Here is a 15,433-nt window from a genome sequence, read left to right on the forward strand (position 1 = left end):
AAAGGGACCTCTGACCATTAGGTCCAGTTGTGGCCGACTCTAGGGTTGCGGCGCTCATCTCGCTTTATTGGCCGAGGGAGCCGGCGTAAACTTCCAGGTCATGTGGCCAGCTGACTAAGCCGCTTCTGGCGAACCAGAGCAGCGCATGGAAACGTCGTTTACCTTCCCGCCGGAGTGGTACCTATTTATCTACTTGCACTTTGGCATGCTTTCAACCTGCTAGGTTGGCAGGAGAAAAGACTCTCTGCATTGGCCGGGAATCGAACCTGGGTCAACTGCTTGGAAGGCAGCTATGCTCACCACTATACCACCAATGCTTACTTCTTACCTATAAGTGTCCCCAAATGACTCCATTGCCCAAGTCCTCAGAAGCCGCCCCCGCCCCTGTTGCTGCCTGTTCTGCCCCCTCTTTTCCACTCCTTAGCCCAAAGAGGATGCTCCTCCCTAGATTGGCTTTGAACCCTTATCTGTGTTGTGCTGTGTGTGGCCTCTCCCTCCTTGCCGGTGTGTGTTGTGCTGCTCCAAAGCAGTGCCCCACCCCTGTTTTCGAGTGGGATCCGATCACGTGCGGGCAAAAAAGTGCGCAGTTGGAGCTCCATTGCAAAGCCCCACTCCCCCCCCCCATTGCCCCCATGTGAGGTTTGGCAAGAAGGCGGCAAGTGAGCGGAAAATGCAACCCGACAGGTGCTTGGAAGGGACGATGCCCTTGCTAGACGCAACGTCGTCTAACCTCCCTGGCCCTGCAAAGAAAGCAGTCTAACCTAGCCCCACACACCACACTAACTGGCGGCAGCCTAGGGCAGGAGTGTGAAGCCTGCTGGTCCCCTCCAAGGCCAGCTGGAAGCCTTTTGCGCGCAGGAGTGGAAGGCTGCGCGCCCCCCATCTCGCCTTTGAGAGGGTCCCAAGTCTAGAGTCTCTATCCCTGGCGCTCTCGAGGGGCTGCCCCCGCCTTCGGTGGGGATTCCCGGCCCTGGAACCGCCCCCCACGTGTCGCTGGCGCCCCGCTCCGACGCACAAAAGGCTTGACGCCGCCCCGAGGAAGCGAGAGTAGTCCCTACTCGACTCTTGCGCGCTATGATGGGGCGCTCCGCTCCGACGCCGCTCCTGCTCCTCGCCTTCCTCCTTTGGAGATGCCTCGCCGCAGCTAAGGCGGGCTGCGAAAAAGGTAAGGGGGCTGCCCCGGCAGGCGGACCCGTGGGGAGGCTTGGCCGGAGCCCGGCTGGCCCCTCAGCCCGCTCCTCTGACGACGCTCCTTTGCCCTTCTCCTCCAGGCACCTACCGGGACGCCCAGCGCCAGACTTGCAGCCCCTGCACCCCGTGCCAAGGTAGGTGTCTCCTCCTGTTCGCGATCCCCACTCACAGCTGGCGCCTGCTGTTTCCGAAGGGAGCTTCAGTTTGCAAACAGGGCGTGAGAAATCCCTAGGGTAGGTGGTGGTGGGAGAGAGAGACTGCCAGCTGATGCTCAGAACAACTCCGGGATGGCTCATGAGGAGACTTCCCAGGCTCTGAGCAGGGATGAGCTGGACCAATTGCCTTTAGAAAGTGGAGAAATGCTGCCACCTGGGAAAAGGGTATCTGGACTTGCCTCTTCTGCATGATGAAATATTTGCTTGAGAGCAGGGTAGACCGTGAGCATTTTCCTTTTAGGGAAGCTTTTAATGTTTGATGTATTATAGTATTTTAATATTTTTTTGGAAGCCGCCCAGAGTGGCTGGGGAAGCCCAGCCAGATGGGTGGGGTATAAATAATAATAAATTATTATTATTATTATTATTATTATTATTATTATTATTATTATTATTATTATTCCTGCATCCTCAAGGCCATGCAAACATGGGAAGAGCTGTATTGCATGGCCAGTGGCACATTTAGCCCCATATCCAGATTTTACAGGGACACGGGTGGCGCTGTAGGTTAAACCACAGAGCCTAGGGCTTGCCGATCAGAAGGTTGGTAGTTCGAATCCCCGCAACGAGGTGAGCTCCCATTGCTCAGTCCCTGCTCCTGCCAACCTAGCAGTTTGAAAGCACACAGTGCAAGTAGATAAATAGGTATCGCTCTGGCGGGAAGGTAAATGGTGTTTCTGTGCGCTGTTCTGGTTCACCAGAAGCGGCTTAATCATCCTGGCCACATGACCAGCTGTACGTGAGCTCCCTCAGCCAGTAAAGCGAGATGAGCGCCGCAACCCTAGAGTCATCCACGACTGGACCTAACGGTCAGGGGTCCCTTTACCTTTACCAGTTTTTACAGTGGCCAGATGCCCCAAAGGGAAGTCCTCACAATGAGAACCTGAACACACTTTCTCCATTGGTGATGCCCAGCAGCTACTTTTCAGAGCCATACCGAAGCCCTCCACCAATTTAGCAGGGCTTCCAGTGCAAACCCTCAGGAATGCGATTGCAACAAAAACCCTGCTCAGGCAGAGGGGAAAGCCCTTTATTTTAGCAGCACCTTACAGGGCATGGGTGCAGCCAGGATTTATTTTAGGGGGGGTAGGCATTATGTTGGGGGGGGGCAGAACCGGAATAACTCTAACTTGGTCAGTTAGTTAAGTATTTATATTTATTTACTTGATTTTGGAGCGGCAGCTGCCCCATCACGAATGCCCATGTTGCAGGGTGCTTTGACAAATAAATTTACTAGTTTTTCAATATTAACCCAATTATACAAATGCCAATGAATTCCGAATGAATACAATCTAATTAAAGAGGTTTCCCGCGGACCCGCATTTGATGCATTCATATTCTTATCGTTCAAAGCGCCTTGCCCCTGACATCATTGTGATGCTGGGTGATTGACAGGTGGATGGCCCCACCCACTTGTCAGATTAACTAGTAACCAAGGGTACTAGTTAATGGAGGCCAGAGGGGCTCTCTCCCAGACACCTTGTCATGCAGAGCCCACCTGCTTGCCTCCAGAACTACTCCTTTGACTCAGTTGCCACTTCGTGTGGCCGCTGCTTGATGGAGCCAACGGCCCCTTCTTCGGGTATAATGTGGAGCTCTAAAAATGCATTAACTCTTTAGACAAATATCAGTATGAGCGACGCTGCTCAGAAGACTCCGATGCTGTCTGCAAATGCGCCCCTGAATATGAATGCGGAGATCTAGAGTGCGGCAGCTGCGTCTGTGGTATTGGAGAGGAGTGGAACGGAGCAGGTGAGGGCTTAGGATGGGTAGGAATGCATCAAAGACTGGGGATGTGTGATGATGTGGCACTGTTGGCAGAGAGACCCTCATGTCACAGACAGGTTGGGTGGGCAGAAAGGTCCCTCTTTGGTTGCTGTGCTTCTGGGGTGCTAGAGGGAGGGAAAGACGATTTGGAGACATAGAGGAAAGAGGCATGGGTTGGGGAAGGGTGTCTGGCTGACAGAAGATGGAGAAGGGGAGGCTGAATTGGAGGGTGCAAAGGGGCGGATGGGGAACAGAAGGGAGAGGTGCCTAGAAATAAACTTGGGCTGTCCCCAGGTTATGGGCTGTTTCCTGCCATCTGGGCAAATTCTTTTGAGGCTTTGGAACATGAAGAAAAGGTGCTGTCGAAATAAGACAGAGGAGTGTGTCTGAGGCTCCACCTCCTCCATCGACAACATCTCACCCCCAATGCTGCCCCCTCACTTTCCAGTGACACCTTACAAGTGTTCTCTGAGAATCTAGTGACCCTGTTGAATATTAGTCAGCAAAGAGGTGCTTTCTGTTTTAGCTGAAATGACATCTTATAGGGCCAAACTAAACCATTTCCCCAATTGAGAAGAATTCCAAGGCATCAACATATATGGGAAATAATGTTACAAGCCTTCCTTGCCAGCAGAGGGGGTAGAGGTTTTCAAGCTCTTGTAAGCTTGGTGAGTTTGGGAGTCCATTCGACCAGGCCAGAGGGCAGGGCTGGGTTTGTTGCCTCATTTCCATTAAGTAACCCCCACCTGTTCCTCAAAGGTTGCCAAGAGTGTCCTGAAGGGAAGTTTAAGGCCTGGATATCTGGTAAATGCCAAAACTGGACACAGTAAGTCCTTTTAAAAAACCAGCAAAAACATTGTTTTCTCAGTATCATAGTTGCTGGTGTGTGTTTTAATGGGACTTTGTGATTGCCTGCAGATGTCCAGCTAATCAGATCTCAATTCCTGGGACGGCGAAAACTGATGTGGTTTGCAACACGACAACAGAAGGCCCTACAAAACCCCCGACTTGGCCGGTTTTAACGAAGGAGACAGGTGAGGGTTTGCTGCATCTCTCTAAGTGCTGAACGACCAGCAGCTTGGCAGAAGTCACTCAGAGGGCTTTGCCTCTGCTGCTCTCTAGGCAGAGGAGGGTGGCAAAAGGAAATAAGGGCAAGTCACCCTCTACTCTGTGTCACACGAATAGTCACTGATGGAAATGCTTGTGATCGACACTGGAGACCTGGCTTCTCTCTGTCGAGGGAGGAGAATAACATTTGCTAGAACACTCAGTTGATGCACAGTCATTTTGCAGCTTGGTTTGGGGGGGATTTATTTTTGGCAGCTGTTCTAGTTTCTGAATTGCTGGGTTTGACTATGAGCTGCTTCAAGGACCCTAATTGGGTGGAAGACGTATTATTACATTTTTTTGTTTTGTTTTTCGTTTAGCTTCTAGACTGGTAAATCATCCTATTTCTACACCTCTTCTTTGTCTGCTGCTCCTGCCTCTCATTCTTCTACTCCGACTCAGCTCTCAGCTGCCTTTCTTCATGCAGCAACGTAGCTAGCCGCTCGGGTGCCTGGTGGGGGGCATGTCCTCCGGCCGGAGGCAGGGTGATTCACCCATGGGGGCAGGGTAAGCCTCTCCGACACTGTAGGGCAGCCGAAGGAGAGGCAGTAGGCAGAGGCAAATCCCATGCTGCCATTTTAGGCAGCGCAGAACCTGCAGGCACCTAAGCCACCACATCACTCCTGAAGTTTTGTGAGCCCAATTTTTTTAAAAAAACTCATTTTGTCACCCCCCTCAGTGATGACACCTGGGGCGGTCCGCACCACTCACACCCCCTATCTCCGCCACTGTCCTCATGGCTAGAAACAGTGCACACTGTCCTTGGTCACCTGGAAGCCCCCTCAGTTGACGTTCTTGCATGCCCAGCACGACCACCTCTTTCCACCCTGGAGGTCATAGCGACACATACTGTATTTTTCACTCTATAAGACGCACCAGACCATAAGACGCACATAGTTTTTGGAAGAGGAAAACAAGAAAAAAAATATTATGAATCCCATAAGCCAGGACAGCCCGTGGGATCACAGCACAGCGATCCCGCTGGCTGTCCTGGCTTATGGGATAGCCGCGCGCAGCCTCTCCCGGGGGCAAGGGGAGCCTTCATCCCCTGTCCAGGAGAGGCTGTGCGCAGCTAAGGCTCCCCCAAGAGCCGCGCTCCATTTAAAGAGTGCGCAGAGCATGTGTGCGGCTCTTGGGGGCTTTTTCCCGAGGAGGAAAAACGCTCCACGCAGCTCTTTAAAGGGAGCACTGAGCAGAGCCTCCCATCTGCATTCACTCCATAAGACGCACACACATTTCTCCTTACTTTTTAGGAGGGGGAAAGTGCGTCTTATAGAGCGAAAAATACAGTACCTGAAATGTTCAAAACTCCATGCTTAGGGTGATGATGAGTTTCCATTGTGGGCTGCAAGAACAGAAAAAAATGTTTGCTTCATTCAGGAGTTCAAGTGAGGGCCAGGTACCCATCCGTTCCAAGGCAAAAAACAGCACCATCATCACAGCCTTCTAGCGGCTGCCTGCTTTGAAATAATGACCATCCATTGTTTTGGTACACAATTAGTTATCTCCACCTCTCCTGGAATGAGTCACATTTTCTTGGTAGATAGGTGTGCTTGCCTCTGAGCATTTTGTTACATCCACATCCTGGGTTGGAGGTCTCTGACTCCTTTGTGCCTCCATCTTGGACAAAGTGGTGCCACTGCTGGGCACCTAGTGGACTGGGCAGGTGCTGCCAGGCACCTGGTGCTAGAGATCCCAGAACTCTTCCCAGGCAGCAGGCCTGTTCCCCTATGCAGAGCTGGAGTACCTGGTTTTCTCCTTAGGCCTCGGATAACACGGATATTTCTTCCTAATATTTGTTCTAAACGTAGATTAAGAACTACTTGTCCTGAGGCAAGTATCAGTGGTGAAGGAAGGCTTTTCAGCCTTGTTCTCCTGAGCCCAAGCACACCTGTAGGACTTCCTACAGGAGCTCGGCTTAGTTTTGGGGCTACTTCTGAGGGATGCCTTCTCCTTGTTTTCAGAGCAGGACAGCCATCTGGTCCCCATCAGTATCGCCTTGGCGGTAGCCTTGCTTCTGTGCGTGCTGTTCCTGGTGCTCTTTTGCATCTTCTTCAGATCCTGGGCTCGAGAGAAGTTCCCAGCTGTGATCCTGAAAGGTAAGACCAAGGCGCAATCCTCTGCCAGGAACCTGCTCTCTGTTCCCCCCCTCACACACCACTTTGCCGTGGAGCATCACCAATGGGGTGCTTTGCCCAGGGTGAGTGGGGGTCCCCATTGCAGCCATTCAGCATTCCTGGGTCACTGCAGCCTTTTGGTTTTCTGGCCTTGCAAACCCTGGCTGGTGAAAGGGCTGGACTTTCTTTCCCTCAGGATTCAGAAAGACAAGCCCTGTGTTGTATTTTTAACCTCACGGGTTGCAGGTTCAGCTGGTCTCTTAGCAGCTCAGGGCTCCCAGGAGGAAAAAGAGACACACTGGAGAACAGAACAGTGGAATGGTCTCTCTTGGGAGGTTGTGGACTCTCCTTCCTTGGAGGTTTTTAAGCAGAGGTTGGACAGCCATTGGATGCTTTAGCTATTGCAGAAGGTTGGACTAGATGGCTCTTGGGGTCCCTTCCACCTCTACAATTCTATGAGACTTGAAATAAGCTTTAGTCTAGGCCTGATGCATCTAGGAAGAAAAGCTTTCCTTGGGGCCGTTTTTTTCTCCTGAAATATGTTGGGCCTAGAAAAAATATTATTTCATTTTTTAAAAAAAGGTATTTTTATTAAGTATTCAACAAAAGTAACAACAACAAAAATAAAAAAACAAACAGTAACAAATGCAATAACATCCATAAACAAATAAAATTATACATAAAACCATATCAATTCCATAAAGTGGGATTCTCCGAATCCCCTGACTTCCCTCCCCCGCCCTCCATTTCTGGTTCCCTAAATTTCTTATCAAATGCGTATCATTTCTGCTCCAATTTTTTTTCTAACCTCAGATTTCCTATACTATTTCTAAAATTACAAGTATTCTTAAAATCCTGCCAATGTCTTTATCTGTTTACAATACTTTTGCAAATGCATAATGAACATTTCCAGTTCTTTTTTAAATTTATTGTCATCTTGATTTCTCAGTTTTCCAGTTAGTTTTGCCATTTCAGCATAGTCCATTAACTTGGTTTGCCACTCTTCTTTCATTGGGACTGCTTCTTCTTTCCATCTTTGGGCTAACAGCACTCAAACTGCTGTTGTAGCATACGTAAACAATTTTTTCCTGATCTTTTGAAATTTCCACTCCTACAATACCTAATAGAAAGGCTTCTGGTTTTTAAATAAAGGTTATTCTAAACATTATTTTTTTCATTTCATTATATATCATTTCTCTCTCTTTTTTTAACCTTCCTACATTCCCACCACATATGATAAAACATACCCTCTATTTCTTAACATTTCCAACACTTAAGTGTTATTTCAAATGCCTGGAGTTTCTCTCTCACTTTCTTTTTTCTTTTTTCTTTTTTTTCTTTTTTTTATTACACCCCCCTCTTTTTTCTTTTTATAATAATATTTATCAGTTTTCAATAACAGCCCAATAGTAATCTCATTATAATAATACCAATTTATAATACAATTATCAATACCAATCGTTCAAATGCCAAATTGTGCTAGATTTGATGGTTTGATGATTTTATTTCTGCATTCCAAAATATTATTAATTTCAATTACATACTGGTCATAATAATAATCCCTTATACAACAATTGCAATATTAATAACTTCTATTTGTGTGGACACATTAAATGATTTATAAAACTACAAGTGAGGAACTCAAACTATATCCTTGTTCTTGCTGTGTGTGGCAATTATTTTGTTCATGGTGTTTCTTCCTGTCCTTGTAAGATGTTATGTCTTTATTTCCCCTGGTTGTTGCTGTTATCCATCATGCCTTGGGCAGAGCTGATATCCCATTGTTGTTTTAGAGATTTCTCTGTCTCTCTGTCCCGTGCTGCATTGTTTTGCAACTTTAACAACAGCTGCAAAAGTCACTCTGTCCCAGTCAATATTACCTCTTGTCACCATTTTCTCTCTCGGCCTGGGAAGAAGAGCGGTCTGTCGAACTACAGATGTCTCAGTAAAGAACCTTATCAGTTCCTTGGCAGTTCACAGACTCCTCTCATCCTTCCTTCCAACTGTATATGTGCAATCATACTTCCAATTATATTAAATTCCAAGTCCTCTTAGTGTTATTCAGTTCATAAATAATAAAGGATGGGGAAGAGTCAGCTCTAAGTTTCCATTGTAAACCTTTTGCACTATAGAGCTTCCCTCCCTTTTTCCTTTTTTTACACACACAGTTCTGTTTGATATTATTATATTCCATATTTATAATCCAATTTCTTCCATCCTTGCATGTACTGTACGAATATAGCTTGAACTAACAGTCAGAGGAGGGTTGCTGAATCTAAATGTAGAGAATAAAATTTTAAGTAAAGAAACTATAGGCTCCCGTCTTTTGCACCAAATGAAGTTTTATTTCAAATTCAAACCTTAAAGTTCTTGCAGTTGTTTATGTTCCACAGTTTGTGATCTCATCTTTGCTGGTACAATGCCTGTACTTTAGTCCAATTAAGCTCTAATTAAGGGGAGAACCTCTGCTTCTTAATGAGTTTTCAGCAGACGAAGTGCTTTTGCACTCAGGGTCTCCCTGCCTCCCACAATCCATGCCGGATTGAGAGCCAGGCAGGGGCACCGACTTATAAAAAATATTGGGGGGGCCCATACTGGGGTCCTGCCCCGGGAAGTTTTCTAAGATCCGCTCCCGGCCCGTTGCTGCTGCTGCCGCCCGCCTCGTGGCCCCCTCGCCAGCTGAGGGAGGGAGAGAGACCGAGAAGGAGAGAGATGCGTGGTGGGCAGGGCAAGTGCCCGCCGCGCCTCGCCTCCCACCGCCCCTCATGCCGCCCGCCCCGTCCCCTCCCTTCCCCGCCCGCACTCGCTCGCTCGCCCTCCTCACCCCAGCTCTTGGCCGTTCACCCCAGGAACTCGCCGCTGTTGGGGTTGTAGATGAACCTCCGCCACTCGGCCATAGACTGGCTGAAGGGCTTCTCCTCCTCCTTGGCCATAGCGCGAGAGAGAGAGAGAGAGAGAGAGAGGCTGGAAAGAGAGAGGGAGCTCGGCGGTTCGCGGGCGGCGGTTTTTCCCCTGCCGAAACAACAGCGGCTCCTCAGAACCGCTAAGTAACTCTCCCTCAGGCGCCCGGCGGGAGAGCAGAAGAGAGGAAAAGGAAAGAGGGGCTGGGCCAGTCGCACGCACCGAGCAAAACTACTCGCGCCGCCTCTTTTACTACCATAATAATTATTTGTTTTAACTCATTACTGAATGTATTTTAAAAGGTAACTATCATCAAACAAGGAAAATAAAAAATACCAACATAATTTTGTGATTTTACAAAGCATAATATAACTACCGTATTTTTCGCTCTATAACACGCACCTGACCATAACACGCACATCGTTTTTAAGGAGGAAAACAAGGGGAAAAAACATTCTGAATGAAACAGTGGATGTATCATTTTTGTGCTTCATGCTGTGGCCACAGACATGTGATCTGATGGTGAATTTGGGGTGACCCAATGCAAAAATCCTGAGGATCCATGTGGATCCATGTTTTGTAACCACGTTTTTGCACCATTGCAGCCCCAGGCAACAGTGGGTGCGTGATTTTGGGGGGGCAGGCTGTAGCCATGGACATGCTATGTGCTCTGATGGTGAATTTGGGCTGACCCAATGCAAAGATCCTGAGGATCCATGTGGATCCATGTTTTGTAACCACGTTTTTGCACCACTGCAGCCCCAGGCAACAGTGGGTGCATGATTTTGGGGGGGGCAGGCTGTAGCCATGGACATGCTATGTGCTCTGATGGTGAATTTGGGCTGACCCAATGCAAAGATCCTGAGGATCCATGTGGATCCATGTTTTGTAACCACGTTTTTGCACCATTGCAGCCCCAGGCAACAGTGGGTGCGTGATTTTGGGGGGGCAGGCTGTAGCCATGGACATGCTATGTGCTCTGATGGTGAATTTGGGCTGACCCAATGCAAAGATCCTGAGGATCCATGTGGATCCATGTTTTGTAACCACGTTTTTGCACCATTGCAGCCCCAGGCAACAGTGGGTGCGTGATTTTGGGGGGGCAGGCTGTAGCCATGGACATGCTATGTGATCTGATGGTGAATTTGGGCTGACCCAATGCAAAGATCCTGAGGATCCATGTGGATCCATGCTTTTTAACCACATTTTAAGTGGGGAGGGAAGGAAAAACACAGAAGGGACACGGAGCAGGAGAGGGGTGTGCAGAGAAGCAGCTGGCTAAGAATGCAGGAGAGGGGTATAACAGGAGGAGGGAGGAAAGGAAGGCAAAAGTTTTCCCTCACCTACCCACCCAAGTCAGCCAGCTCGCGCGCTCTCTCTCGCTCTCTCTCTCTCCCTCCTGCACGGAGCACAGAGACACACTCTGCTTTCCCTCTGCCTGGAGGGGAGGGGCTTTCCCTGCTCTTTGTTCCGTTTGAGCAAACACAGCAAGGAAACAGAGCAGGGTGGGCAGTAAGACCCTGAGGCAGAATGCCGGAAAAATACGGTAATAATTTTCTTAAATTATTGGGGGGGCGGAGCCCCCCCAAACAAATTTTTGAGGGGGCTCGGGCCCCCTCAGGCCCCATGGAGTCGGCGCCTATGGAGCCAGGTACCAAGACGAATTGTGAGTGAAGCCCATTCCCCCTGTTCCGGGGGGGGGGGGATTTTGCAAGGATAATTACCCTTAACCATCCTTGTTTTTCCTTCACTTTGATTTCCCGCTGTCATGAGGGCTGCCTCCATTAAGGCAGAGTGGAACCGGAAGCTATCTCTCTCTCTTTCCTTCCTAACCAAGGGCTGAGCCATCCCAACCACATCTCAGTCACCTGAGGGATATGTCCCCAACCCCACAGGAGCACGGAATGTGGTAGTGAGCCCAGAGCTCATCTCTGCTTTCTAAAAACAAAACCAGGATTAGCATATTCGGGGCTACCAAGGCACATCTGGAAGGATGTGGGCTTATTTTTCAGAATCCGCCGAAGTCAAAACAGGGTGTCTGAAAATGGCTTTCAGAGCCTGGGGTGGGGGCTAGGGAGGCCTCGTTGCTCTGCAGAGCAGCACATCTCCCTCCGCATGACTGCCACACCAGACTTGTGCAAAATTAGCCCAAATCGCAGGATATGCGGTGCAAAATAGGGAGGGGAAACCCATCACATTACTTTGCTCAATGCATGTCGGCTGCAGACATCAGCACTTCTCAGCGGTTGGGCAACTGATGAGCAGGCAGAAGGTCCCAGCTGCAACCTCCGGCAACTGCCGCTTCTTGCTTTCTGTGCTTCGGCGGAGAATTTTCAAATTTTAGCTGAGAATAGCCACCACCCAAGGGCCTGCCTCTGCCTGGCCTGGTCCCCCGGTCACTTCTTCCTTCAGGGCCCACCACTGGAGGGCTGTGCTTTGATCCTGTAAGGTACCTCTGGCCTTGTGGCCCTGAAAGGTCACCTCCTTCCCTGTTTCACTTCAGCCTCCACACAGCAACACGGCCCTGCCTGTCCGTGTTTTTAGCCAAGGACTGTAGTCAGAGCTGTGGTTACTGAGTGAGCTGCTTGGACACCAGTGGAAAGGAATCTCCCGTGACCTAAAGGGCTGCTGTTTCCCTCTTCCCTTTCGTTCATTTTCCCTGCCGCTCTCTTATTTCCTAGGCAGAACGATTCCGTATGAAAAGACAATTATGGGAGAAACCTCACCGTGACTGTACTCTCTCTCACTTTGTGTTATGTCACACAGCCTACAGGAGCCATTTTATGACGTGTGCCCCCAGTGCTTTCAAAAACATGCCCCCCGGTCCAAAAAGGTGGGCGACTTCTGCCTTTCAGCCTGCTTCTCTGCTTGAATCAGAAAAGCCACATCAGTCACTCTCTAAATGTTGTGGGGTCCTCATGGAGCTGTGAAGCCAGATACGAGCACACATTTGTCATTTTTTGGTAGAAAGGAGCCCTTTTCCACTTGCAGCCTCGCCACCGCATAGGTTGGGGATGTGGTGGCCCGTGAAGGCTTTTCTCTTGTCTAGCCAAAGCCTCCATTTAACTCTGGGGCATTTGGGAAGTTGGTTTTGGATTTGAAGAGTGCTGAGGTGGCTTTGAAGCCGATCTCTTGAGGTTAGCAGGGATTTCTTTTTAAACAAAAAAACAAAATTCTCACACCCGCCCCACGTTTGTGCCGGAAGACAAATGGAGGGGTGGGTGGGGAGGCGTTTCACATGGTCAGTAGTGACCCTGGCAGGGGTGGTGGCAGCAAGGTTGAGTTTTTGAAGAAAGGTGGTGGCTCTGTGCCAGAGCACCTGCTTGGCATGCAGAAGGTCCCATTCTCGATTCCTAGCAGCACCTCCAATTAGGGCTGCAAAATGGCCTGGGCCTGAGACTCTCACGGCTTGCCAGTGCAGCCAGCCCTGAGCTAGATGGACAGGAGCTTCAGCACAGAAGGCGCAAACTGGGAATGGAAATCAGATTCTATCCACAGAATAGGAACTGGGGGGCAGCTGTGAAAATCACTCGCCTGTTTCTCTCTCTCCCCACCCCCACTAGTGCCGCTTGGACAGTTGGCCCAGGAGGTGGATGACTGCAGCTACCGCTACCCGGAGGAAGAAGAAGGAGGAAGCAACGAAACAGCAGGGCTGACAGGGCAGCTCATGGAAAAAATCCCTTAGCGAGCCCCGGTGCCCAGGATGCTTTTCAAAATGCGACCTCTGATGGGAGTTTGGGGAGGGTCAAAAGCATCCAGCCTGTCTTCACACTGCTTTGGCCTTTATTATTATTTTATTTTTGATGTGGGGTGCAGGGAAGGGAGCTGGGAAAATGACCCTGAGGCCGACACCTGCACTGCAACTGCCCTTTCCTATTTGAGCGCATGGCGAAAACCCACCAGTAGCCCTGACCGACCCAAGCAGTAGGTTTTAAGTGGGGAGGACAGAGCAGCGGCTCAACTCTCTCTTCTCCCAGGGCTGCACTCTATCCAATGAGGGTCTGCCCCTTCTGTGGGTTGCTTTTATCACTAGGTGTTTTATGCTGAGGCACCGACATTTCTTGGGCTGAGCCGGTCCAGCAGACCTCCTCTCTTCACCCCGTCCCCCCAGAGCTAAAGCCCCCGAGACCCCAGTGAAGACCATAACTTATCTTACAGTTCCCAGACCCGGCCTCCCTACCTCCCACTTTGCCATTTTTGCTCAGGGTTACACAGATGACTCACGGCGGTGTGCTCTGCACTCTTTCCTTAACGTGGAGCGGCTGTGGTGACCGCGCCGACGGAAACTTCTGTGACGAACTGAGGTTTGAGGTCTTTGATCTGCAAAGGGCAACCAGGCTGGTGAACTGCCTTCTTCCACCCTTGCTCTGCTTGCCTCTTGAAGGATGTGCTATTGCCACATGGGGTGTGTGTGTGTGTGTGTGTGTGTGTAGAAGGCAGAGATCCAGGACCTGGTTTCTCTCTATGCTACCAACCGCTAGGGATGGAAAAAGCTAAAACGGAATATGAATAGGTGCACCTGTCATCAGCTGCACATATAACCCCCTCTGGAAAGAGTTTGTCCTGCTCAAGGCAAAGTCCAGCAGCTCCTGCTTTAAGAGATACGCACTGACAAACCCAACATCAGGCGCACAAGACAGCTGAGCCAGAGTTGCTAGATGCTCAAGATCAGGCAGAGTGTAAAGCGGAGAGAGGAACCAAATGTGTCTCTGGCCTCTGGTACAAGATGTTGCATTCCAGCTGTGCTAAAAGCCTCCCTTCTCCACTCTCTAGCCAGGGAATACGTGATCACAGCCCAAGCATAGGACTTTAGGTAGAACAAGGCTGGCGAAGGGTGTTGCCTGGAGGGAGTACTGTGTCCAGTTCTGGGCACCACAGTTCAAGAAGGACACTGACAAACTGGAATGTGTCCAGAGGAGGGCAACCAAAATGGTCAAAGGCCTGGAAACGATGCCTTATGAGGAACGGCTAAGGGAGCTGGGCATGTTTAGCCTGGAGAAGAGGAGGTTAAGGGGTGATATGATAGCCATATTCAAATATATAAAAGGATGTCACATAGAGGAGGGAGAAAGGTTGTTTTCTGCTGCTCCAGAGAAGCGGACACGGAGCAATGGTTCCAAACTACAAGAAAAAAGATTCCACCTAAACATTAGGAAGAACTTCCTGACAGTAAGAGCTGTTCGACAGTGGAATTTGCTGCCAAGGAGTGTGGTGGAGTCTCCTTCTTTGGAGGTCTTTAAGCAGAGGCTTGACAACCATATGTCAGGAGTGCTCTGATGGTGTTTCCTGCTTGGCAGGGGTTGGACTCGATGGCCCTTGTGGTCTCTTCCAACTCTATGATTCTATGACACATCCAGCTGTGGGCCTGGGATGCTCCCTATTCCTCTTCTAGATTAATGGCACTTAGCTATATTTATTTTGTCTTGCCGAGTTCAGTGAAACTTGCTCTCCCTAGGTGGCAACTGTGCCTACAATCCCTAACCAACCTAGAAGCAGCAGGAAATGGGTGCTGTGGTTTGGATCCCTAGATTGCAAAAAAAAAACAAACCCCAACCCAAACAGTTGTTGGCTATGGGTGGCAGTAGCGACACAATGCATCAGGGGATGTGAGCATCCTCCGACACGAGAGGGGTTTGGAATTGATTCTGCCCTGGGTTACGCAATGTCGCCCAGCCTCCTCGTTAACAAAGAACATTCTCAGCTGCTATTTCACCAGCATTCCTGACTTCAGGAATTTTGGGACAGCATAGGGGAATAGAGCCCTATTCCCCTCACAGAGCTAATATTCCCAGAGTTCCCTGGGAAGAAGGATTGATAGTGAAAGCACTCTGAGACTTGTACCTCTGTGAGGGGAATGGCGTCTCTTAACAGTTCTCAACACAGTTCTTTGGGAAGCCATGGCTATTTAACATGGTATGATACTGCTTTAAATGTCCTGATGGGGCCTAGTCCCATCCTAGGACTTGGAATGCTTTTAAATTTAAGATAGAATTTAAGGTTTTAACTCTGTTCCATTTTTTAACGTGTTTTTTTAATTAAATATTTCTTGGTTTACAAAAAAAAAGGATTTTGGGGGCTGGGGAAGGCAGGAGAAGAACTGCCAAATTCGGGGGGGGGGGCGGGAATAATGATGTG

The 15,433-nt window shown here is 49.4% G+C and overlaps 1 protein-coding gene and 1 long non-coding RNA gene across 3 annotated transcripts; one reads left to right on the forward strand and one right to left on the reverse strand.

Moving 5' to 3' along the window:
• Positions 1–841: 841 nt before the first annotated feature.
• TNFRSF9 (TNF receptor superfamily member 9) lies at positions 842–13,072 on the forward strand. Of its 2 annotated transcripts, none has more exons than XM_083752855.1 (7): positions 842–1,165; positions 1,272–1,325; positions 3,027–3,158; positions 3,933–3,999; positions 4,092–4,207; positions 6,250–6,379; positions 12,862–13,072. In XM_083752855.1, exons 1-7 carry the CDS (start codon positions 1,075–1,077, stop codon positions 12,893–12,895), a joined length of 624 nt encoding a protein of 207 aa, XP_083608981.1. In that variant the 5' UTR covers positions 842–1,074; the 3' UTR covers positions 12,896–13,072. The 2 variants fall into 2 exon arrangements, with proteins under 2 accessions (XP_083608981.1, XP_083608980.1); XM_083752854.1 differs by having other exon boundaries at positions 862–1,165; positions 6,245–6,379.
• LOC310850895 lies at positions 12,581–15,365 on the reverse strand. The gene is made up of 2 exons (XR_014567447.1): positions 14,650–15,365; positions 12,581–14,151 (listed from the first exon to the last, which is right to left on the reverse strand). It is a non-coding gene; the product is annotated as an uncharacterized lncRNA (long non-coding RNA).
• Between the last annotated feature and the right edge of the window lie 68 nt (positions 15,366–15,433).

Source organism: Podarcis gaigeae (assembly GCF_964106915.1).
Source record: "Podarcis gaigeae genome assembly, chromosome: 8".
Lineage (NCBI taxonomy): Eukaryota > Metazoa > Chordata > Lepidosauria > Squamata > Lacertidae > Podarcis > Podarcis gaigeae.